Source organism: Notamacropus eugenii, chromosome X (assembly GCF_028372415.1).
Source record: "Notamacropus eugenii isolate mMacEug1 chromosome X, mMacEug1.pri_v2, whole genome shotgun sequence".
NCBI classification, from domain to species: Eukaryota; Metazoa; Chordata; class Mammalia; order Diprotodontia; family Macropodidae; genus Notamacropus; species Notamacropus eugenii.
The window spans coordinates 64,960,103-64,986,259 of record NC_092879.1 but is presented as its reverse complement, the minus strand read 5'-3'; the positions used below and the strand labels follow the sequence as shown (position 1 = coordinate 64,986,259).

At 47.9% G+C, this 26,157-nt stretch overlaps 1 protein-coding gene, 2 long non-coding RNA genes and 1 pseudogene across 4 annotated transcripts; 2 read left to right on the top strand and 2 right to left on the bottom strand.

Annotated features, from left to right (window-relative positions):
• Nucleotides 1–3,981: 3,981 nt before the first annotated feature.
• Nucleotides 3,982–4,968, top strand: LOC140516437 (uncharacterized). The gene is made up of 3 exons (XR_011971360.1): nucleotides 3,982–4,155; nucleotides 4,253–4,345; nucleotides 4,614–4,968. It is a non-coding gene; the product is annotated as an uncharacterized lncRNA (long non-coding RNA).
• A 4,751-nt stretch (nucleotides 4,969–9,719) lies between these two features.
• Nucleotides 9,720–10,568, bottom strand: LOC140516335 (gamma-soluble NSF attachment protein pseudogene; annotated as a pseudogene).
• Nucleotides 10,569–10,758: 190 nt separating this feature from the next.
• On the top strand, nucleotides 10,759–14,905 carry LOC140515160 (uncharacterized). Of its 2 annotated transcripts, XR_011970861.1 has the most exons (4): nucleotides 10,759–10,879; nucleotides 11,215–11,297; nucleotides 12,673–12,754; nucleotides 13,804–14,905. It is a non-coding gene; the product is annotated as an uncharacterized lncRNA (long non-coding RNA). The 2 variants fall into 2 exon arrangements; XR_011970862.1 differs by lacking the exon at nucleotides 11,215–11,297 and having other exon boundaries at nucleotides 13,804–14,828.
• Nucleotides 14,906–23,984: 9,079 nt separating this feature from the next.
• On the bottom strand, nucleotides 23,985–24,767 carry LOC140516334 (gamma-soluble NSF attachment protein-like). Its single transcript, XM_072627319.1, has one exon. It carries the CDS (start codon nucleotides 24,765–24,767, stop codon nucleotides 23,985–23,987), a length of 783 nt encoding a protein of 260 aa, XP_072483420.1.
• Nucleotides 24,768–26,157: the final 1,390 nt, after the last annotated feature.

Below are 26,157 nucleotides of genomic sequence, written 5' to 3'. Positions count from 1 at the left end.
ATGATTCACAGCAGGGGTTCCACCCCAGGTCCTAACAGCAAACCATTGTAGTTATCCATGGACAATGACTGTAGAGTAGACAGCCCCTGCTTCAAGAGGGATCGGAGTACTTGACCAGAATTCCCCAAATGAACTCCTCAGCGAATCGGAGATGAATGGCAAATGACAAACCCTATGCGGGAACAAATTAGAAAAAATAAATACGAGCACAGGGAAATTTTGGATGGAGGGACAAAGATACTATGTCACAGTTTATAGGTGGACCACAGAGGAAGTGTTCCGCTCAACTGAACACACGCAATGGGTCTGAATGCCCAGGAGGGGGAACACAGGAACAGAGAAAGCGGGAGGTCCTCCAAGGGGCTCTGTGGAGGGAACTCCACAGAAATTGATGTGCACACATGGTGCTTTCTGCGAAACATCTCCTGGGTTACAGGGATCATCTGTGGATGGGCTAAGTCCCCACAAACTGTGTGATAGAGCAAAAGAAATTCAATCTGAAACAGATCTCTTCGTGAGAGCGGGCAGTCACAGTGGGGGCCCTTCCAGGGAACACAAAACAGATCCCTTCCAATCTTGCAAAGAAGTTCTTGTGACCTTGAATATTCTTTGAATCGTGACTGACAATAGGACCTCATCCAGAATCCGCTCAATCACCTGCCCAGCAAAAAATATTCAGAGAGTTCACCAAGAAAGCTCATGCAGATACAGTCACTGAACCGGTTATTTGGCTTTTAGAAGTGACCCTAGAAATGTCTCAACTGATTAGACACGGTCCCAAGGCAATCCTTCTGTCTAGAGGGAACGCAGAAAAAGGACCAGAAGGAAGTGAAACGGAGACCGCGATACAGAGAAAGAGAATCTCCCCAAAATCCCATGCATGCCAAAGCTGATTATAGCCAGGGGACATACATTTCACTCTTGGCCATATTCCCTCACATCCATTCACCAAGAGTCTGCAGAACTTGGAAAGACCAATGGACCAATAGAAGCGCCAGAACCTTGTCAAAGCACCTGATATGTGTGCCCCTGGTAAAGAAAAGGGAATTGAGCGTCAGAATACACCCAGGATTCAATCATTCACACTGTGGTAAGGGTGAGAATGGGCTCCGGCAGACACACCAGAAGTCTATGCAGAATGCCTGGCGGCACTGTGCAGTTTCAGTGCAGACATGGAAATTAGCAAAGGGGCCTAAATGGCCTGAAATCCAGAGGCAGGAAAAGAGAAGAGGAATCTGCAACACAAAAGGCTAAAATGGAAGACAAGTTTGACAGCAGGGAGTCAGAACCCAGGTCCCAAGAGCAATCCACTCTCGTGATCTACGGATAGTGACTGGAGTGTAGACAGCTCCTGTTTCAAGAGAGATCTGAGTACTTGATCAGAATTCCCCAACAAAGGAGATGAATGGTCAAAAACCATCCCAACTCAGGAACAAATTGTTAAAAAAATTGAGCCCAGAGATATTTTGCATGGAGGGACACTGAGGCTATGTCTCACCTTGTTAGGTGGACCACAAAGGAAGTGTTCTGCTCAACTGATTGCAAGCAATGAGACTCAATGCCCCTTTGGAGGACCCAGGCAGCTTCCAAGGTGCCAGGTGCCAGAGCAGGAGATCATCCAAGGTGCTCTGTGGAGGGAACCCCACAGACATTGATATGGGGACCTTGCAGTTACTGGGAAAAGTCTCCTGGGTGAGAGGGAGCTTCTGTGGAAGGGACAATTCCCTACAAAATATGTGATAGGGCAAAAAAGGTTGAATCTGAAACAAAGCCCTCAACTTTGAGCTCACTGTCACCATGGGACTACATCACTCAGTACAGATGATTTCCCTTCATATCTGTCAAAAGATGTTCTTGTGACCGTCAGTATTCCCTGCATCATTACTCACAATAGGATTTCACCCAGAATCTACTTAATCAGTTGCCCAGCAAAAACGAGTCAAAGAGAACAGCAAAAAGCCCATGCAGAAGAGTCAGTGAACCAGCCACTTGGAGTGTAAAATGACCCCACAAGGGTCCACCATAACTAAACGTGATCAGAAGAAAATCCTTCAGTCTAGAGGGGAAAGCAGGAAGTGGACCAGAAGCTCCTCAAATGAAGACCCAGATATAGAGGAAGGAAATATTACAGAAAATACCATCCATAGGCCAGGCTTTGACAAGAGATGGGCCAACGCTGGAATCTGGGCCAGAATCCATAACCTGGACACACCAAGAGTTTGTACACCTGATAAAACAGAATGATGGAAAATGACAGCTTGAAGGAGGCCAGAATTTCCCCAAAGTATGCCCCTGGTCAAGAAAAGGGAACAGACAGCCAAAATCCACACAGAATTATATCACTCACAGTGGGTGTGAGGGTGAGCTCTAGGAGACACCCCAGAAATCTTTCCACAGACTGTCTGTTGGCCCTGCACTTTTCCCCTCATATCTGTAAATATTTATTCTTGTGACCATCCATACTTCTTCAGTCTTGACTGACAACAGGATCTCAACCAGAATCCTATTAATCAGTTGCCTGGAGAAAATGAGTCAAAGAGAGTAAGAAGGAAACCCATGCACAAGCATTCATCGAACCAGTTCCTTGGACTTTAGAAGTAACCCTAGAAACATCTCCACTGATTAGACATGGTCTCAGGCAATCCTTCAGTCTAGAGGGAAAGCAGGAGGTGGACCTGAAGCTCTTGAAAAGGAGACCCCAGCATAGACGAAGGGAATCTTACACAAAATTGCATCCATGGGCCAGGCATTCACAGCAGGGGGGGCAATGTTGGATGCTGGGTCAGAATCCTTCATTTGGATCCACCAACAGTGACCAGACCTGATAAAGTAGAATGGTAGAACACCCCAGTTAGAAGAAGGCCAGAATTTTCCCAAAGTATGCACCTGATCAAGAAAAGGTAATGGAAAGGGAGAATTTGCCCAGAACTCAATCACTAACAGCTGAAATGTGGGTGAGAATGGCCTCTAGGAGACACCCCAGAACTCTATACACAGACTGCCTTTTAGCCATGGACAGTTCCAGTGCAGATATGGAAAGCAGCAGAGGGGTCTGAATGACCTGAAATCCAGAGCAGACAAACAGCAGAGGAACCTGCAACACAAAAGGTAAGAGGAAAGTAATGATTCACAGCAGGGAGTCAAAGCCCAGGGTCCAACAGCAACTCATTGTAGTCATCCATGAACAAAGGTGATCTGTCTAAGTCTTGTTTTGAATTGCCTTACTATTACTATCCTTTTGTCAGCAGTGGTAAATTTGAATGTAACATAATCATGCCTTGGTTTCTGTCCCTTCAGGTTTTACAATTTTCATTCACCTTCCAAAGGTGGGGAAGCCACAGCTGTTGTTCTTCTGAGCTCGTAATTTCCATAGGAACAGCACAGTCCACGTCTTCCATGCTCTCCTTTCAAATGTGTACGTGACTTTCCCACTTACCTGTGCTGACTACCGGCACAATTTTCATAGATTTGGAGTGAGAAGGCACCTTAAAACTCATCTAGTTCTAAAAGTCGCGTTTGTGCCATCACCTTCCCAATAGAAAATCAGCTTATTACCTTATCCTAGCAGAGCAAAAGCTGGAGGCAGCACAGCTCCCTCACTTGCAAATATGTACTTCCAAACACTAAGCAATCAAAAGTACAGCTTGATTGATTGACTGACAAGAGTATACCCCATTGCAGAGTGTCACGCATGAAGAAAGTTAAAGGCATGTCAGATTTTAAAGTTGGTATTACCATTTATGGTGAAAAAAAGTCAGTGTCACCACTGTTGGGTTTCAAAACCCATAGGACTAATTTTGGTTAAAAAAGGCAATTTAGCCTTTTTATGCCAAGTAGGACAGTACAACCATATTTGGTAAAAATGCCTCTACTGTGAGCAGTTGTTGAGATGTCAAGCATTGTTGGGTCAATGGGAGTGTCACCCCTACTGTGGGTAAAAATAGAGGGCCAGAGCTCCGTGGAAAGCCTAAATCTGGGCCAACAAGTCTAAGAGGGAGGGTATCAACTTCCCTCCTCTGGGAAAGTGAGTGATAACCCAAGAGTCCTGACCTAACTGAAAGTAGAGGCTCAAGGTTTTGTACTGGTCATTCTAGATATTCTGAGTTAAAATAAAATCTCAGTCCCTCTACAAAGATTTTCACGTTGGAACTCAAGGTAGTTTACTGCTCTTTCTAGACTGTTGAGTAAAAATCTCAGTCCCTCTACAAAGGTTTTCAAGTTGGAACTCAAGGTTGTTTACTGCTCATTCCAGATATTCTGAGGGAAAATCTTGGCACCTCTACAAAGATTTTCAAAAACAAGACTTGGCTTCCAGACTCTTAGAAGCATGACATTCTCCAGTCAGGTAAGCACCCTTGGCTCATTGATCCTCACCCCCAAACGTTAAGAACTTAAGGTCATGCGGACGTATCCTACACGTTCAAAATGACGATAAAAGTAGACACGTACGGAGTAAGCAAGTTCCAACTTAATGTAGTTTGTTACTCTTCATGAATTGAACTTGTAACATGGTGTTTTTGATGGAGGAACGTATAGTAACCTCCAGCTTTGGAGAGCCTCACATTTCCAGGGGTCAGGAGGTATTTTTTAATCTATTCATTTTGCAGCAGCAGCAGCAGCAGCAGCAGCAGCAGCAGCAGCAGCAGCAGCAGCAGTAGCACTACCAAGTCTCTCTAACCAAGATCCTTGTAAGACAAGATCTTCCTCAGTGTCAGGTTCCTGTCAGACAATGTCACTGTCCTGGGGCTGCAGGTGTGCTCTGGATTACAGCACGCAAGACAGCATGGCGCCAGTGAGGAATAACATCCTGCAGCCTCTTTCCAGCCAGTTAAGGACACCTCTGTGACGTGACGCTGATCATCCTAGATGCGCTCTGCATCTTCTGCATCGTGCACTCAGTCTTCCGTCTTTTCCTGGCTTTCCTCTGTGTTGGTCACTAAATAAAGTGATTGATTACGAACAACTCGAGATTTCTCGTGTCTTTAATAATCTTCATTTGTCGGTGCAACTGAACTATCTAAAACTCTGAATTAACTGGCATTGTATATAAGAGTAACTCTAGACTCATTCACAGTAAAATTCAGAATAAAACACTGATAATGCCCATTGGGCTTCACTTCATTGGGACTAGAAATCGAGGCATAACGTAGACAAAGGGACAAAATTATCTCTGCAGGGAAAATGGTCTATTTGTAACTGTCAATACCCAAACATAATTAATAAAAATCAGACCTCATGTCACAAAAGGGAGGGATAAGAGACATGTCATTCTAAGCAACAAGATGGTTTAAAACTCAGTCAAGATTTACCAGAAATCACAACACTTTAGGAAAAATATTGATGAGAAGCCACATTACTTTGTGGATCAAGGGCAACAAACGACGGATTATGCCCCCAACTTTTTCCACAGCAAAAATCAGTTGACAGAAATAAAGAATTTCAAGGAAATAAAGAATGCCCTGTTCTACAAGATTCTCAAGCGCTGGAGGGTGTGGCAGCACGTAGTGGAAGGTCCACGTGGTGCCAGGAGGTATGTGTCAGGTGCCTGTTCCTTACAGACCAGCCAAACTAAGGACAGCAGGCTGGCCACCAGTTGGTTTGTCCACCACAAATCAATATTGGATACAGGGAAGGAATGTAGGTTCATTAAAGGACTGGCTTGGAAGAAGTGCATAATTCAGAAAACTCAGGTATGATAATAGAAGAATCTGGGATATACTAATGTTGATATACTGTGCTCCCAGCACAGAAGTTCCCTTCATAACTGCACATGCCATCCCCTATCTGTGAGTTTTAATGAGTCCCTACAGCACAAAGGTTACCTTGCCAAGGGTAAGGGTTCTTCCTATCCTACCTCTGATGCCTCCATGCTATTTCGGTCATCTCTGATTCTCTGTGTCCCAGACAACATCCTAGGATTTACCAAGCTAATTTGCACACTCCAACTTCTGAACATGGAGAGTATCACAGGGAATACTGGCACATATGCACCATGAAAAAGTGGGCAAAGTTTGGCAGCCAAGGTCAGACCCATCCCCAAGCCAGTGCAGCTACAATTTCTCATGCTGAGGAGATGAGATCTTTGTCACACTGATTATTAAAATTAAGCATTTCTGTGGTACTGAGAGTGCTGAATTTCCTTAGCAAACATTTCTCAAGAGGTCAGACTAGAGAGAACAACTCAAAAGGATTTCACAACAAATAATCTAAGGAAAACTCTTGAGTACTATTCTCTGTCTCTCCCCCCAAACAAGCCCTGTGAAATCTTGGGGCCATGTCATGTGATGTAATTTTATAACATGGTCTGACTATAGAGGGATGTACCAGAGATGTAGAAGACTATCAAGATGGTAAAACAGGTTCTTCTTCATTTGCTGAGCTGGGGCTGGCATAAGCATGACAGATTAGCTTTCTTCTTCCTCGTGCTGCCTTCAAACCCAGCCTTTAGAGGCTTTCTTACATGCCCTAGGGGTGAATGACACTGGTCTACTCAGTGAAGCTCAGGAGCATGGCCTGGATTCTGATACTGGGGGAGTCTCTGCCCAGGGTGGATAGCTACAGCCATCTCCAGGAAGTTCTGTGTCCTGGGGACACTACTGCTAGGCAGGATGGAGATGGACAAGTCACCATTGGCCTTGGTGGGTTCCAGACTCACCTGCAGCCTGCCCTGCTCCTTTTGCTGGAGGGTCTGGACAGTTACACTGTAGACATGGAAAGCAGGAGAGGGGCCTGAATAGCCTGAAATCCAGACTCAGGCAAAAGAGAAGAGGAACTTGCAGCACAAAAGGCTAAGAGGAAATTCAGCATCACAGCAAGGGCTCTCAACCCAAGTTCTACTAGCAAAGCACTGTAGTGATCCAGGAGCGCTGACTGCAGATAAGAAAGCCCCTGCTTCAAGAGGGACCCCAGTACTTGGCCAGAATTCAACAAATGAACTCCTCAGCGAAAAGGAACCCAACCCAGGAACAAATGGGTTAACACAAAAGGAGCCCAGAGATATAGACGGAGGGACACTGATGGTATGTCTTCGGCTACAGGTGGAATACAGAGGAAGTGTTCTTCTCAAGTGAATGGAAGCAACGATCCTCAGTGCCCCTTATGGGGGACCCAGGAACCTTGCAGGGTACCAGGTGTCTCAGCAGGAGGCCCTCCAAACTTCTTTGTGGAGAGAACCCCACAGAAAGTAATCTGGGCACATGGTGGTTTCTGAGAAAACCTTCTAGGCTGCAGGGAACATCTGTGGATGGGCCAAAAGCCAGCAAATTTTGTGATAGAGCAAAAGAGAATGAATATGAAAAAAATCCCTCAACTTCGATCTGGCTGTCACCATGGCATCACAGCACAGAGTACTGAACAGATTCCCTCATATCTGCAAAAAGTTGTTCTTGTGACCTTCAATATTCCTTCAGTCCTGACAAACAATAGGATCTCAACCAGAATCCCATTAATCAGCTGCCTAGCGAAAATGAGTCAAAGAGAGCAACAGGAAAGCCCAAGCAGAAGCATTCAGTGAACCAGCTCCTTGGACAGCAGAATGAACCAAGAAGAATTTAAAATGAATACACATGGTCCAAAGGCAATCCATCAGTCTAGAGGAAAAGCAGCAAGTCACCTCATAGCTCCTGAAATGGAGACCCTGGTATAGAGGAAGATAATCTTATAGAAAGTCCAATGCCTGGGTCAGGCCTTCACCTCAGGGGGGCCTACGGTGTGATATGGGCCAGAATCCTAAAGTTGCACCTGCCAAGAATTTGTAGAACACATAAAACACAATAATGAAAACCACAGGTGGAGGTAGGCTAAAATTTCCCTGAAGTATGTCCAGGGTCAAGAAAAGGGAACAGGTTGTCCAAATCCACACAGAATGATATCTCTCACAGTGGGGCTAAGGGTGAACTCTAGGAGATACCCCAGAAATCTTTCCTCAGACTGCTTGTTGTCCCTGCACAGTTCCAGTGTAGACACTGCAAGGAGTGTAGGGTCCAGAATGGCCTGAAATCCAGATCCAGGAAACAGAAGAGGAATCTGCAGGACAAAAGGTCAGAAGAAATTAAGGATTCATAGCAGGGGTTCCCAACCTAGGTTCCAGGACCACCCCACTGTAGTGATCTGTGAACAATAACTGGAGAGTAGACCGTACAAGAAGGACCCGAGTACTTGGTCAAAATCCCCCACATGAACTTCCCAGGGAAAAAGAGAAGAATGGTAAAAAAATACAAATCCAATCCAGGAACAAATTGGTCTAAAAAGTGAGCCCAGACAGACCTTCGTTGGAGGAACACTGATGTTATGTCACAGCCTATAGGCGGAACGCAGAGGAAGTGTTCTGCTCAGCTGAACATAAGTACTGGGCCTGAGTGTCCAGTAAATTGTCCAATGTGCCAGCAGGCACAGCAGGAGGCCCTCCAAGGGCCTCCTAGGAGGGAACACCACAGAAATTGATCCAAGCACATTGTGGTGACTGGGATAATCTCTTGAGGTAGAGGGAGTATTGGTGGAAGGGCCCATTCGCAGCTAGGAACGCCATAGAGAGCCAGATTATGAAAATGAAACAAAGCCCTCAACTTAGAGCGAGTCATCACAGCAGGGGGCCCTGCCATGGACCATGGAACATATCCTGTCACATCTATGGAATGATGTCCTGGTGACATTTAATATTCCCCCAGTTCTTACTGACAATAGCATCTCAAACCAGAATCCCCTTAATCCCAGTGAGAAGAAGTGTCAGAACACTCAACAAGAAAGTCCACGTGTACAGAGAGAAGAGCAGGACAGGGCTGGGTCTGAAAGATGCTAGATTCTTCCTGCACAAGGCACTTCTGTCCCCTCTGGGCGAGGTTAGGCAAAGCTTACATCACCATGTCAGTGGTGTTCCATGCCTCCCTGGTCTCATGTCTTTCTCTCATGTGTGCTCCCATTTCCTCACCACCTTGGTTTCACTTCTTCATTGTATTTGGAATCAGAAGACCCAGAGGGCCCATCCTGCCTGTCCCTGTTCCCTGTGGCCTTTCCCCAGGGGGTTCCTGAGCAAACTAACTTCCTTGGGCCCCAGGGCTACCTCCTATGTAAAATGGGGGGAGCAGACTGGGTGGACCTGCTCAAGTCCCACACAGATTGACAACTGATCCTGTTCCTTACCCCACACCTGAGCCTCAAGCGCAAGCTGACTGAATGAAGTCCAGTTCCATTTTCCAGGGAAAAGGCTAAGTCATGTGTAGACTTCAAGTTCTGGCAGAATGTCTTAGAAGGGTAAGCGTGGGAGAGGCAGGAAGAAAGTCTCAGCAGTTTTCGGTGTTCTAAAATCTCATCCTGAGGGGTCTGGGCAGCCAAATGTCTACGAATGTAGGAAGTAGGTCCTGAGGATCATGGGGAAAGGGGACAAAGAGGGGAATGGGGGTGGGAAAGCAGAGAGTAACCTAATTGATGGCTTTCCACTGGAACCCATCACTTTGAGCAGGGAATTACCAATCCGTCAAGGGAAAATATTTAATCATGGAAGGAACGCATCTACTCTGGAAGGACGGGACAGGATGGACAGTGGGAAAGCAGAGGAAGCCAAAGGCTTCCATGCACGTTTCAAGGAAAGAGGCTGAGAATAGGTATGATGGGAGAAAGCACGCTAACACACATGGCAGGTATAGTAGAACTTTTATTTTTTTTAACTAACTAGCTTTTATTTTTTTAACTAACTAGCTTTAATCAGTTCATTGTTGAAGGAATCACAAGTCCTCGACGTCAGGTACCTTCAGCATTTTCATCATCTTCTTGTACTCGTTGTCGAGGTGACGGAAGAGAGGACAGCCGCAGATCAGGTCCACTGCATCTTGGTCCCGGTCTTGATAGCAAGTCATCAAAGTTACCAACAAACCATACTCGCCGCTGAATGGGAAAGTTGGAAAACAGACACAAGTTTCCTTCAGGCACTTGGAGGCTGCAGGGAAATCCAGGTCACACAGATGGGCTAGACACTCCAACAGGGCTCTCTGGCGGCCCAAAGAGAAGCACGCTACCTTCATACACAAGTGTTTCTCCTGGCCTAGGGACATCGCAGCGTCCCTGTAGTTCTTGTGCCTCACCAGCACCTTGGAGGCTCGGCCAGTGAAGTCCAGGGCCAGCAGGAAACGGTCATCCCCTTCAAGGAGCTGGGATGCCTGCTGGTAGAGATACACCACGTGGTGCGGGATGTGGCTCTCCAGCAGGTGGCTGAAGCGCCTTAAGGTCCAGGCTGCGATGTCTACCTCTCCACACTCCAGGTACCAGGAGATAGCCTGCTTCACGGCTTCAGCGGCATCCTCCACGTGGTCGGACGTGCTCAGGTACAGGCCGGCTTGCTCGTAGGCCATGGCGGCACGGAGGGGCACTTGGTTTTTCTCGTGGGACTCGGCTTCCTTGAGGAAGGCTTCTGTGGCCTTCTCCACCCTCTTAGCTCTGCAGAAGGCTAAGGCAGCCTGTGCATATTCGCTAGCAGCCTTGCCATAGTCTGGCTTCCATCTCAACAGCCCGACGTGTGTGTGTTGGATGGCCTTGGCCATATGCCGCAGGCCCTCCCTGCTTTGTTGTCCTGCCATGTCCGGGGCTGAGCAGGCACAAAGGGGAACGATGAGGAGAGAGAGAGAGGGAGAGCCACAGCTCACCCCAGTCACAGAACCGAACAGAGTGTGCAGTGGAGCATTGTGGGGGAGGGGTGTCAATGGAACATCCCATTGATTCCAGAAGAATTCTGACAGAGGGCCCCCTAGTCAGAGCCACAGAGCAAGCTAGGCCCGGGGACAGAGGGCCTCCTGGACCTGTGCAGAGGAAGAAGGAGCTCTCACAAGTGATCCATGTGGGCAAGGAGGTGGCGGAACTAACAAGGAGGGAGTGCGTAGAGCATTCAGAGGTGGGTAGCTAAAGACCAGGGCCAGACTGGGGAGGACAGAAAAGGGCCAATGGAGAGGTAGAGGGGAACACAGGGTGGGGGGAGGGGAAGGGGGTCTGTCCCAGGGGAGTCACAGGGATCAGACCTTGTAACCGGGAGAGCAGCTGCTGCTGGCCAAGCTGTTCACCTGGCCAGGGCTTACCCTCTATCACCAGTGATTCAGCTCTGTCAGTGTTTATAAAAGCCTTTTAAATTTTGGGAGAATTTATTTTCATACTAATCGCTGAAAGAAAAGAGAGGGGGGGAAAGTCATGACTCAAGGGTCTGATCCTATGACCGTGATGTTGTTTCCACAGGACCACAAATGTGGAGCTGGGAAGGGACATCACAGGCCCTTAAACTCAACAGAGGAGGAAACTGCGACACAGAGTTTAGAGAGGTGACTTGCCCAGGGTGACACAGCTACCAAGGGAGGCTCAATTCAAACGCAGGTCCCCTGACTCCCCAAATCCAGAATTTTATACACTACACTATACTCTCTCTCATGATATAGAATGATTTGTTTTTTTAAGTATAAAAGCTAGAGATTTATTGTAATTTTCTCGATAATAAATTATCCAATTGGCTATGACGCTTTCCCACAACTGAACACCACCTTTCCCATTGACTAGTACCGAAATTGGCACTTAACCAGATTGAGGAACAAGGCAGAAAGAGCAGACGTGAATATCATGGGAACTCAACTTACACTCCTTGTGCCTGTGTACTGCACATTATTCTTGCCAAGGAACAGTGTCTGAACAGATTAGGGGGGCAATATGGCCTCCACAACCATGTCTGAGGCACGCAGTTACAGAAGTAACAGAACTGAAATTCAGTATTTCCCTTGAAATATCGGTCTGCACTCATGTTACTTGAACACCTTTTAGTTTTTTAAAACTGTACACAAGGGAAACAAACTGACCTAAGTGAATACTGGACCAGGCAATCAAATACATGGCTAAGTTCTAGGTCATCTTTGAATTGCTCCTAGAGGAATGTACCACCCAACAGTCTGAGAATTAGCCACATAGGATTTCTCTAGAAGAAAGGCTGTAGAAAGAGAAGCCCAACGGGCTTACTGCATAGTTGGAACAGTTCTTTATCTTTTCTCTGTAAATTTCTACATTACCCAATATCCATTTCAATTCATACAGATGTTTGGTTACCAGGTACAATCCTGGTCCAATTTGGAGGCAGTTTTCCTCCAAAATGTCTCCTCTCTGAGCTTCTGAAAAGCGGAATGCTCACCTATTCTTATAGGACTACCAAAACTCTTTGGAAACTAGTGGCTCAGAAATCATTTTTAATTCACTTATTACCTGTGCACAAGAGAAACAGCTGATAAACCCAAAAGAAAGTTTAATGTGCCCATGTTGGTTAAAAGTAATTGAAATCTCAGGACCCTTTCAGTGAAAGTAACATTTCTAATTACCAATCACTGGGCATGTTAGAATCGCTATGGTAAAGCTCAAAAGCCTTGGGCAAGAGCGCTTTCTGCAAATAATACACCACTTCTTCAGTCTGCACAAAGACTACAAGGTAATTGACAGCTGCTCTGTGAATGTCGAGAGAGTGTTACAATGTAGCTTTCTGTACAATGAAATGTACACTTAAGGGCTAATCAGGATCAGCATTTTTACTATACTTTAAATGAAGTTCCCTAAACAGCACTTCTGCTGAGAGATGTGTATCCAAGTTGCCTTAAGATTCTACATAACTAGAGAAGAATCTGCTTTCATATTTAATTGTTCTCTGTCCTTTTTTGTTACAAGGGTCCCGCTTAGATGATTCTCTTGCAATGGACAGCTTCAGATGTGCATACTCTATGGTATACCAGAGGGGCACAAATGTTCAGTAAGTGTATGAATAACACATCACACCCCTATGGGGTGGTGAGGGCATGCCATTGAACCAGGACCGCGGTCCTTTGCAACAGCAAAGAGGTCACCAGGGACCACAAAAGGTCATGCGGGAGGGAGTCTGCTGGCCAAGCTGTTAGCCTGGCCAGGCACTACCCTCTATCACCACTGGCTCAGCTCTGCCAGCCTTCATAAATGGCTTTTAAATGGCAGGGAAATTTTTAAACATTAATTGTTTTAAAAAAGAGAGAGGAAAAAAATGACTCAAGGGTGTTCTTGGGGGAGGGAAGCCCCCAAATGCCCTGTGGAAATAGCATCACAGTCCTAGGATCACAGGTGTGGAGCTGGGAAGGGACAGCACAGGCCATTAAACTCCTCACAGGAGAAAATGCAGGCACAGAGGTTAAATGACTTGCCCAGGGTGACATAGCTACTAAGGGAGGCCCAATTCACACCCAGGTCCCCTGGTTCCACAAGTCCAGAATTTTGTCCACTGCACTGTGATGATATATAATGATTTTTAATAAAGCAAACTTTCCTGTAGGAGGTATATCCAACAACTTTTAAACTTTGTTGTTTTGCTAAGGCCTACCAGATCCCATTGAGAAAAACCTGAAAGATGGTTCAGAATCTCCCAAGCTTCTTTGGATGGGATTTAATCTGAATTCCAGGCAAAGGACTCAGAGAGCCATGAGCAAGAGGAGCTGATTATGGGAGAGGGATGTCTACCTGAGACAGATTTCTGTGTCTGGGCTGGAAGTTGGGGAAAAGATTGGGAAAGGAATCACACAAATGGTAGCGCCTGGGCCAGAAAGGCTTGGCTGGGTCAAGTCAAGGCTTGAAGGAAGAAGGAAGCTTTCAGGGAATATTGGTCAAAAACCAAGGGCAGGCACAGGATGGCAGGAAGAACAAAGAACTGCGCAGTAAGGCAGAAGCACATAATCCCTGAAGGAGAAGAGTGGGGCTTTAGGCTGGAAAGATAGTATAAAGGCAGGCTACAGAGGCCACAAAAGCAAAGCTAAGCATTTCTATCCTGTGCTGCAGGTTCTAGGGAGGCACCCCAGAAATCTATCCACACATGGCCAGTCAGCCAGATCAAGTGTATACATGGAAAGCAGCAGAGGGGCCTGAATGACCTGAAATCCAGACCCAGGCAAACAGAAGAGGAATCTTCAACACAAAACGATAAGAGGGAAGTAATGTTTCACAGCAGGGGGTCCTACCCTAGGGCCCAGCAGCAACCTGCTGTAGTGATCCATGCACAATGACTGGCCAACAGACAGCCCCTGGTCTAAGAGGGACGTGACTACTAGGTCAGAATCCCCCAAATAACCTCCTCAGCTAAACAGAGAAGAATGTTCAAAAGCAAACCCAACCCAGGAACAAAGTGGTTAAAAAAATACGTCCAGAGAGTCTTTGGATGCAGGGCCACTGATCCTATGTCAGGGCCTATAGGTGAACCACCACGGAAGCGTTCTGCTCAACTATACATAAGTAGTGAGCCTGATTGCCCAGTAAGGGGGACACAGGAAACATCCAAGGTGCCAGCAGCCACAACAGGATGTCCTCCAAGGGGCTCTGGTGAGGGAACCCCAGAGAAATTGATCTGGGCACATGGTGGTTACTCAGAAAAGTCACCTGGGTTAGAGGGGGCATCTGTGGAATGGCCAGTTCCCTGCTAAGTATACCTTGGAACAAAAGGCGATGAATCTAAAGTTAGAGTTAGTCCATACAGCACAAAGGTTAACTTGCCCAGGGTAAGAGTTCTTCATAGCCTGACTGTCACTTGCTTTCTATTTCTGTCATCCTTGATTCTCTGTGTCTCAGGCAACATCTGAGGACATATCCAGTTACGTTTCACACTCAGACTTCTGAACACGGAGCGCATCACAGGTTATTCACATATATGTACCCATCAACACTTGGGCAAAGTTTGGGCAGCCAAGGTCAGATCCATCCCCAAGCTGGTGCAGTAACAATTTCTCATGCCCAGGAGACTGGATATTTGTCACCCTGATCATTAAAATTAAACATTTCTGTGCAACTGAGAGTGCTGAATTTCATTAGGAATCATTTCTAAAGAGGTAAGACTAGTGATAAGAACTCGAAAGAATTTCACAGTAAATAAACTAAGGAAAACTCTGAGTACTACACCTGCGTCTCCCCACCACCACCAAACAAGCTCTGTGAAATCCAGTCCCTCACAGTGGGGATGGGAGTCAAGATGAGCTGCAGCAGGCGCACCACAAATCTCTGTAGACTGTGTGTTGGCTCCAGACAGTTCCAGTGTAGACATGGAATGCATCAAAGCAGCCAGAATGGAATGAAATCCAGACCTAGGGGAAGAGAAGAGGAATCTGCCACACAAAAGGCTGAGGAAATTCATGCTTCACAGCAGGGGTTCCCAACCTGAGGTTCCAACACCAACCCAGTAAAGTGATCCTTGAACAAAGACTGTAGAGGAGACAACCTGTGACTCAAGAAGCACCCGAGTACTTGGCCAGATTCCCCCCCCCCCCCACACACACACACCCCCCAAAGACAGGTATAACAGAACTTTTTTCTTATTTGATTAGCTTTAATTATATCATTGTTCTAGGAAGGATAGGTTAACAGATGGTACATTCCATGTAGAGAGAGAACACGTTCCTCTTCCTCCTCCTTTTCCTGCAATTTCTGCTCCCCCTCCTTAGTGTCCTCCTCCACCTTCTCCATCTTCTTCTCCTCGCCCTCCACCTTCTTTGTTATTGGGGCTGTTTTCTTGTGGCTGTCAGAGATGGGCATGCATGTAGATGGAGGTGGCAAAACCCTGGTCCTCATGTTCTTGAGGTCAGGTACCTTCAGCATCACGGTCATCTTCTCATACTCCTTGTCAAGATGTTTGAAGACAGAAGAACCGCAGACCTCATCCACTCCGTCTTGGTTCTGAACTTCATAGAAATTCAGCAAAGTTACCATCGCCACATATTGGCTCCTGCTTTGGAAACTGGGAAAGTAGATACAGCTGTCTCCCAGGCAGTTGTAGGCAGCAGAGAAATCCAGGTCACACAGATGGGCTAGACATTGTGCTAGGGCTCTCTGGTGGCACATGGAGATGCTCTCTACCTCCACATACAAGGGTCTCCATTCCCCCCATGCCACCTTGCTGCCTGTTGTATAAGGGGAAGACAGCAGGCACTTATTCTACCACCTCAGCTGGTCCTCACAACAACCCTGGGAGGTGCATTCATTATCTCCAATTTGCAGATGGTGAACTTGAGGAAGTTTTTTAAAAATGATCTGACTAGGGTCACAGAGCTATGAATTATCTGAGACAGAACCTGAACTCAAATCTTCTTGATCCCAGGGCTGGCTCTCTATCTACTGTGTCTGCTGCCTAAAGCCAATATGTCCACGTAGAGGTACATGCAAGAGACATACAAGGTAGTTGGGAGGTGGCTTTGGAAGGGGAGGTTCTAGTGGCCAGGAAACTGGCCAGGGCCCCTTACAGAATGAGATGCTTGAATTGTTCCTGAGAGAACCCAGGAATGCTGAGAAGTAAAGGAGGAACAGGAAAGCACTTTGGGGCCTGGTGGGGTACAGTTGGTGTAAAGATAGGGATGGGAGATGATTTGAATTGAGAAGCTCCTTGCACTGGTTTAATCCAGGTGAATCCATGATGTTTTGGACCAAGACAGCCAAGATGTATTGGAAAGGCAGTCTGGGTTTCTGCAGCAGTCTCTTCTGCCTCCTCCAAATTGGGCACTCCACCTGTCTATCTAGGACTGAGTGCTGAGGGAACTGGAGATTCAGAAGAGGTCTCATGGAAAGTGAGCTTTTTCTTCCTGCTTAGTGATTTACCTGACTGAAGGAAGCTTCTGCATCCTGACTAAAGCCACAGATGATTTTCCCGCAGACAAAGGAATAGGTCTGCCTTTGGGATTGGAAAGGCATCTCTAGTCTTACTCCTCTCCAACTTGATTTCACTTTTTGATTGTATTTGGAATTGAAAGACCCAGAGGACCCATCATGCCTGTCCCTGTTCCCTGTGGCCTGTCCCCGTTCCCTGTGGCCTGTCCCCGTTCCCTGTGACCTGTCCCCAGTGTGTTTCTGAGCAAGTTAACTTCTTTGGGGCCCAGAACTACCTCTTATGTAAAATGAGGGGATTAGACTGGGTGGACCTATTCAAGTCCCATCCAGGTTGACAACTGATCCTGTTCCTTATCCTACACCTTAGCCTCAAGCTCAAACTGATTGAAAGAAGTTCATTTCAGTTTTCCAGGGAAAAGGCTAATTCATTTGCAGACTTCAAGGTCTGGGCACTAGGTCTTAGAATGGTAAGCACAGGGGAGGCATGAACAAAATCTAAGAATTTTTAGGTGTTCTATAATCTGACCCTGAGGAGTTTTGGCAGTTAAAAAGTCTATAAGTATAAGAAGTAGTTCTTGATGATCATTGGGAAAGGTTGGGGGGGGTGGTCTGGCAAAGCAGAGAGTAACCTCGTTGATAATTTTCTCCTGGAACCCATGCCCTGAGCCAGGAATTACCAGTCAGTAAAGGGAAAATATTTCACCTTGGAAGGAATGTGTATCTACTCTGGGAGGATGGCCCAGAGGGGTCATTGGGAAGGGGGAGGAATGCAAAGGCCTCCATTCAAGTTTGAAAAAAAAGGGTGAGAAAAGGTATGATGGGAGAAAGCACACCCACACACACACAGATACAAGACTGGTATAACAGAACGTTTATTTTTGTAACTAATTAGCTTTAATTATATCATTGTTCTGGGAAGCAGAGGTTAGCAGATGGTACATTCCATGGAGAGAGAGATCCTAACTTCCTCTTCCTTCTCCTTCTCTTCCAATTTCTCCTCCTCCTCCTTAATGTCCTCCTCCGGGTTCTCCACCATCTTCTCCTTCCCCCCGTCCTCCTTCTTTGTTGCTGAGGCTGCTTGCTTTTCGATGTTGGAAGGGGACATGCATGTGGATGAAGGTGGCAAAAGACTGGTCTTCAGGTTCTCGACGCCAGGTACCTTCAGGAATGGGGTCATCTTCCTGTATTCCTTGTCCAGGTGTTTGAAGACAAGAAACCTGCAGACCCAGTTCACTCCTTCTTGGTCCTTGTCTTCGTAGCAATTCAGCAAAGTTACCATCGCCATGAACTCAGCAGTGCTTGTGAAATTGGGAAAATATATACAGCTATCTTCCAGGCAGGTGGAGGCAGCAGCGAAATCCAGGTCACACAGGTGGGCTAGGCACTGCGCCAGGGCTCTCCAGTGGCACACAGGGAAGCCCTCCGCCTTCACATACAAGCGCTTCTCCTGGCCGAGGGAGATAGCAGCGTCCCCGTAGCGCTTGTGCCTCACCAGCACCTTGGAGGCTCAGCCAGTGAAGTCCAGGGCCTTCAGGAAGCAGGATTCCTCCTCAAATACCTGGGATGCCCTCTGGTAGAGGCACACCACCTGGTGAGGGATCTGGCTCTCCAGTAGCTCACTGAAGCTCCTCAAGATCCAGGCTGCGATGTTTGCCTCTCCACACTGCAGGTACCAGGAGACAGCCTGTTTCAGAGCCTGGGCCATCTCCTGCAGGTGGTTGCACGTGCTCAGGTACAGGCCAGCTTGCTCATAGGCCATTGCCGCACAGAGGGGCGCTCTGTTTTTCTCATGGGACTCAGCTTCCTTGAGGAAGGCTTCTGCAGCCTCCTCCAGCCTCTTGGCCCTGGGGAAGGCTAAGGTGGCCTGCTTATACTTGCTGGCAGCCTTCCCGTAGTTGGGCTTCCTTCTCCACAGCCCAAAGCACATGTATCGGGTGGCCTGGGCCATATGCCCCAAGGCCTCCCTGGTTTCTTGTTCTTCCATGTCCCGCGGCTGCCAGCTGCAGGGGAGGAGGACCTGGGCCAACAGGGAACTGCCTGGAGAGAGAGAGAGGGAAAGCCACAGCTCACCCCAGCAACAGAACCCAACAGAGTGAGGAGATGAGCATTGTGGGGGGGGGGAGGGGTTCAAATGGAACAACCCATTGATTGCATAAGCATCCCGACAGAGGTCCCTGGAGTCAGAGCCATAGTGGAAGTGGGGCTGGGGATATAGGGACTTCTGGGTCCTTGCAGAGCAAGAAGGACATCTCGCAAGCAATCTATCCAGGCAAGGAGGTGGCCAAACCAACAAGGAGGGAGTCTGGACAGCATTCAGCACTGGGTAGCCAAAGACCTGGGCCAGACTGGGGCCACAGAGAAGGGCCAATGGAGAGGCAGAGGGGAACACAGGGTGGGGGAGGGAAGGAAGGGGATCATTCCCAGGGAGAGCCACAGGGCTCAGGCCTGGTAACTAACACATCACACCCCTCTGGGACGCTGAGAACGTGCCAAAGAAATGGAGGCGAGGGGATCCTTTGGAAGAGCAAAGAGGTTGCTGGGAACCACAAAGGACCCCGGGAGAGCGCAGGTGCTGGGCAAACTTTTAGCCAGGCCCAGGGTTACCATCCATCACTCGATTCATCTCTGCAGTCTTTATAAGTGGATTTTAAATTTCAGGGGAATTTTTTAATCCTAATTGCTGAAAGAAAAGAGAGACAAAAAGAAAACACAATTCAAAGGTGTGCTTTATTGGGGAGGGAAACCCGGACATTTCCTATGGAAACAACGTCACAGTCATAGGATCACAGGTGTGAAGTCAGGATGGGACATCACAGTCCATGAAATTCAACTAAGGAGGAAACAGAGGCACAGAGGTTACATGACTTGCCCAGTGAGATACAGCTACTAAGGGAGGCTCAATTCAAACCCAGGTCCTCTGACTTCCAAGTCCCGAACTTGGCCCACTACAGGATACTGCCTATGATGATATATAATGATGTTGAATAAAAGAAACTTTTCTGTAGGAGGTTTATCCAATAACTTTCAAACTTCTATTTGGTTTGGACCTACCAGATCCCATTGAGAAAAACCCGAAAGATGGTTCACAATCTGCAAAGCGTCTTTGTCTGGGATCTAAGCTGAGTTCCAGGGAAAGGACTCAGAGAGCCATGAGCAGGAGGAACTGATTATTGGAGAGAGAGTGTCTAACTGAGTCAGATTTTTGTTTGGGGGCTGGAAGGTGGGGAAAGATTGGGAAAGGTAAGTGGTCAATGCAAGTGGTAGCAACTTGGCCAGAAAGGCTCAGCTGGGTCAGCCCAGGGCACTGGTGCTGTGCCCCTGCCTCGAGAGGGAACACACACTAAGGGTCATGCTGAAAGGATCACAAGCAAAGGGCCTCAGTGCCCTGAGAGGGAAAATACAGAAACCATCCAAGGTGCAAGCAACCATAGCTAGAGCTCTACCAAGAGCTTCTAGGAAGGGACAGATGGGGACACACAAACAGACAGACGGGGACACATACACAAACAGAGAGGGGACACACGGACCGATGGAAACACAGGGACAGACAGAGTGGAACACAGCACAGATAGGAGACACAAAGACATATGGGGACACAGGGAGAGATGGGGAAACGTGAACAGACAGATGGGGCACAAGGACAGAGAGATGGGCATGCATGGACAGACAGAGGAGGATGCAAAGATTGGTGGGGAAACATGGACAGACAGGTGGGGGATACACCAAGAGAAAAGGAAACACGGACAGACACATGGGGACACAGAGACAGATGGGGACACAAGGATGGGCAGATGGGGACACACAGACAGATGAGGACAGACTGATTGGGGAACAAAGTTGGAGAAACAGTGACAAACAGATGGGGACACATTCACAGACTGATGGAGACACTTGGAAAAACAGATGGGGACACACAGACAAATGGGAACACAAGAAGAGATATGAGAGACATGGACAGATAGGGACACAGAGCTAGATGGGACACACGGAGAGACAAATGAGGACACAGAGACAGATGGAAACAAGCAGACAGACACTTGAGGGACACACAGACAGGCAGATGGGGATACAAAATCAAGACGTTGGGGACACACAGAGGGGAACACTGGGACAGAGAGGAGACACGGACAGATGGGGACTCAACAGATGAGGATGCACGGATAAGCAGATGGGGACACACAGAGAGATAGGAGATACACAGATGGATTGATGGGGACACCCAGAAAGAAGGGGACTCGTGGAACAGATGGGGACACACAGAAAGATACATAATGCTTGAGGGAAAGCAAGAAGAGGACCAGAAGCTCCTGAAATGGAGACACCAGGATAGAGAAAGAGAATCTCCCACAAAATTTCATACGTGACAACGTCCTTCACAGCAGGGGGACACACAATACACTCTTGGCCACATTCCCTTACAACCATCCACCAACAGTGTGCAAAACTTAGAAAGTGCAATGGAGGAAAAGCACAGCCAGTACGAGGCTCAAGCAGCCAAAAAGTGTGTCCCTGGTCAAGGAAGGGAATGGACAGCCCCAATCCAGCCAGGATTCAATCATTCACAGTAGGGAATCTGTAGGTGTGCTCTGGCAAACAAAACAGAAATCTATCCACAGACAGTGTGTATGTCGAGCACAATTGCACAGAGTACATAGAAAGGACAGAGTCACCAATAGGGGCTGAAATGTAGGTCCAGGCAGAGAGGAGAGGAATCTTCCCCAAAGTCTCATCCCCATCTAGGTTCTTTACTACTCCTTCCAGACTTTCTGAGTGAAAATCTCAGTCCCTCTACAAAGACTGTGAACACAGAGCATATCACAGGTTATTGACATACATGTACCTGTCAATCCTTAGGCAAAGACTGGAAAACCAAATTCAGACCCATCCCCAAGCCAGTGTAGCTACAAACCTAGGAGACTGGATCTTTGTCACCCTGATCATTCACATTAAGGATTTCTTTGGAAATGAGAGTGCAGAATTTCGTTAGGAATCATTTCTAAAGAGGCAGGCTAGTGATAAGAACTCAAAAGAATTTCACAAGAAATAATCTAAGGAAAACTCTGAGTACTCCTCCTGTGTCTTCCCCCCCACCATAAACAACCTGCATGAAAACTTGGGGCCATGCCACATGATATCACTTTACAGCATGACCTGATTATACAGGGGTGTACCAGAGAATAGAAGACTACCAAGATGGTAAAACAGGTCCTTCTTCATTAGGTGAGCTGAGGCTGGCATAAGCATGACAGACTGGGTTTCTTCTGACTCGTGCTGCCTTCAAACCCAGAGTTCAGAGGCTTTTTGACGTCCTGACAGGGGTGGATGGCACTGGTGTACTCAGTGACGTTCATGAGCATGGCCTGGATTCTGATTCTAGGGGAATCTCTGAGGCCCAAGGTGGATAGCTACAGCTATCTCCAGGAAGTTCTGTGTCATGGGGACACTACTGTTGGGAGGATGGAGATGGAAAAGTCACCATTGGCCTTAGTGGGTTCCAGACTCCCCTGGTTCCTGCCCTGCTCCTGTTTCTGGAGGCCCTGAACAGTTCCACTGGAGGCATAGAAAGGAGCAGAGGGGCCTGAAAGGCTTGAATCCCAGAACCAGGCAAAAGAGAAGAGGAATCTGCAACACAAAGGGCTAAAAGGGAATTATGCATTCACAGCAGGGGGACCCAACCCAACTGCAGGCAGCCACCCCCTATAGTGATCTATGAACTGGAGAGTGGAAAGGCCCTGGTTCACAGGGGACCCAAAGACTTGACCAGAATCCCTGAAATGACCTCCTCAGTGAAAAGGAGAAGAATGGTCAGAAACAAGCCCAACAAATTGGTGAAGAGAAAATGAGCCCAGAGAGACTGTCAATGGAGGGACACTGATGCTGCATCACAGCCTGTAGGTGGACCACAGAGGAAGTGTACTGCTGAAGTGAACGCAAACGATGGGCCTGAGTGATCAGGTGGTGGAACCCAGGAACTATCCAAGACGCCAGCAGACAAAGCAGGACGTCCTCCAAGGGGCTCCTTTGAGGCAATACTGCAGAAAATGATCCAAGGCAATGGTGGTTACTGGGAAAGTCTCCTGAGTTAGAGGGAGCATTGGTGGAAGGGCCCATTCCCAGCTAGGAATGCCATAGAGCAAGAAATTATGAAAATGAGACAAAACCCTCTAGACAGAGCAGGCAGTCATTGTGGGGGCCCTTCTATGGACCACAGAACAGATCCTTTCAAAATTGTGGAAAGATATCCTGGTGACCTTCAGTATTCCCCGAGTCGTTCCTGTCAGGAGGATCTTGAACCAGATCCCCTTAATCAGCTTTCCAGGGAAAAGAAGTTTCCCAATGCTCAACAAGAAAATCTGTGTACAGAGAGAAGAGCAGGACAGGGATGGGTATGAAAGATGCTAGATTCCTTCTGCACAAGGCACTTCTGTCCCCTCTGGGGGAGGTTAGGCAAAGCTTGCATTACCATGTCAGTGGTGTTCCATGCCTCCCTGGTCACATGTCTTTCTCCCTTGTCTGCTCCCATTTCCTCACCAACTTGGTTTCACTTCTTCCTTGAATTTGGAATTGGAAGACCCAGAGGGCCCATCCTGCCTGTGCCTGTTCCCTGGGGCCTGTCTCCAGTGGGTTCCTGAGTAAGTTATCTTCTTTGGGCCCCAAGGCTACCTCCTATGTAAAATGAGGGAATTAGACTGGGTGGACCTGCTCAAGTCCCATACAGATTGACAACTGATCCTGTTCCTTATCCCCCACCTGAGCCTCAAGCTCAAGCTGAATGAATGAAGTTCATTTCTATTTTCCAGGGAAAAGGCTAAGTCATTTGCACACTTCAGAGTCTGGGCAGTAAATCTTAAAATACTAACCATGGGGGAGGCGTGAAGAAAATCTCAGAAGTTTTCCGTGCTCTACAATCTCATCCTGAGGAGTTTGGGCACTCAGAATGTCAATTAATGTAAGAAGTAGGTCTTGATGATCACTGGGAAAGGAGAGGGAGAGGGGTGGGAAAGCAGAGAGCAACCTATTTGATGGTTTTCCACTGGAACCAATGCGTCAAGGGAAAACATTTACCCATGGAAGGAACGATTCTTCTCTGGAAGGATGGGGCAGAGTCATTGGGAAAGGGGGAGGAAGCCAAAGGCTTCCATGCTCGTTTGAAATAAAGAGGCTGAGAACAGGTATGATGGGAGAAAGCACACCCACGCAAACACACACACACACACACACACACACACACACACACACACACACACACCAGGGGTAAGCGAACTTTTATTTTTTCACTAATTAACTTTAATTAAGTCATTGTTCTAGGAAGCACAGGTTCTCCCACCAGGTACCTTCAGCAACGTGGTCATCTCCCTGTAGCCCTGGTCCAGGTCTTAAGAGACAGGGGAGGTGCAGACCTGGTACACTGCATCTTGGTCCTGGTCTTCATAGAAGCTCAGCAAAGTTACCATCCCATCATACTGGGGGCTGAACTTGAAAGTGGGCAAATAGGGACAAGTGCCTTCCAGGCACTTGCAGGCAGCAGGGAAATCCAGGTCACAAAGCGGGGCTAGACACTGTGCTAGGGCTCTCTGGTGGCACAAGCAGGAGCACATTTCCTTCACATACAAGTGCTTCGCCTGGCCAAGGGAGATCACAGCATCCCTGTAGCACTTCTGCCGTAGCAGCAACCTGGAGGCTTCCTCAGTCCAGTCCAGGGCCTTCCAGAAGGGGTCCTCCCCCTGAAATAGCTGGGATGCCCACTGGTAGAAGCACACCAACTGGTGCGGGATCTGGCTCTCAAGCAAGTAGGTGAAGTGTCTCAAGGTATAGGATGCCATCTCTGCCTCTCCACACTCCAGGTACCAGGAGACAGCCTGCTTCATGGCCTGGGTGGCCTCCTGCAGGTGGTCGGACCTGCTCAGGTACAGGCCAGCTTGCTCGTAGGCCATGGCTGCAGGAAGGGGCACCCGGCTTTTTTCGTGGGCCTCAGCTTCCTTGAGGAAGGCTTCCATGGCCTGGTCGAGCCTCTTAGCTCTGCAGAAGGCTAAGGTGGACTTTGCATACTCGCTCGCAGCCTTCTCGTAGTCCAGCTTCCATCTGAACAGCCCGATGCACCTGCGTTGGGTGGCCTGGGCCATATGCAACAGCCCCTCCCTGGTTTCTTGTTCTTCCATGTCTGGGACTGACCAGGGTCAAGGGGGAAGGGCTTGGGGAGAGGGAGAGGGAGAGCCACAGCTCACCCCAGCAACAGAACCCAATGGAGTGTGGGGGGCAGAGTGTGGGGGGGAGGAATGCCAATGGAACACTGCATCGATTCCAGAAGAACCCTGACAGAGGTCCCCGTAGTCGGAGCCACGGTGGAGGTGGGGCTGGAGATAGAGGGCCTCCTGGGTCCAGGGAGAGCAAGACGGGCCTCTCGCAAGCTATCCTTATGGGCAGGGAGGTGGCTGAACCAACAAGGAGGGAGTCTGTAGAGCATTCAGAGCTGGGTAGCCAAAGACCTGAGCCAGACTGGGGGAGATAAAAAGGAGAGGCTGGACAGAAACGGGCCAATGGAGAGGTGGAGGGGAACACAGAGTGGTGGGAAGGGACGGGGGTCAGTCCCAGGGAGAACCACAGGGTTCAGACCTAGGAACTGGGAGGGAGGCTGCTGGTCAAGCTGTTAGCCTGTCCAGGTGTTACTCTCTTTCACCAGGGGTTCACCTCTGCCAGTCTTTATAACACCTTTTAAATCTCCAGGAAAACTTTGAATGCTAATTGCTGACAGAAAAGGGAGGAAAGCAAACATGACTCAAGGGTGTGCTTTATGGGGGAGGGAAACCCTGAGATGTCCTCTGGAAACAACCTCACAGTCATGGGATCACAGGTGTGGAGGTGGGAAGGGACATCACAGGTCATTCAAGTCACCAGAGCAGGAAATGGAGACATGGAAGTTAGAAGACTTGCCCCATGTGACACAGCTACTAAGGCAAGCTCAATTCACACCCAGGTCCCCTGACTCCCCAAGTCCAGAATTTTATCCACTACACTATAATCCCTCTGATGATACAGAATCATTTTTTATTTTTTAGGTGTAAAAGCTACAGATTGATTATCATTTTGTGATTAAGATTAGCAATCCTAATTAACTAATTAATTAAGAAAGCCCACATGGAAACAATCATTGAACCAGTTCCTTGGGCTTTAGAAGTGACCCTGGACACATCTCCTCTGATTACACTGGGTCCCAAGGAAATCCTTCAGTCTAGAGGGAGAGCAGGAAGTGAACCTGAAGCAACTGAAATGGAGGCCCAGGTACAGAGAAAGGGAATCTTCCACCAAATCCCATCCTAGCCAAAGTCCTTCACAGCAAGGCAACCCACATTACACCCTTGGTAAGATTCTTTCACATCCATCCACCACGCAATGCAAAGACCATAAAAAGTCCCACAGAGGAAAAGCACGTCCAGAACCTTGGCAAAGTACCCATTAAGCATGCCCCGATCCAGAAAATGGAATGGACACTGGGAATCCAACCAGAATTCAAGCACTCACATTGGTCGGGGGGCTGATGATCAACTCTAA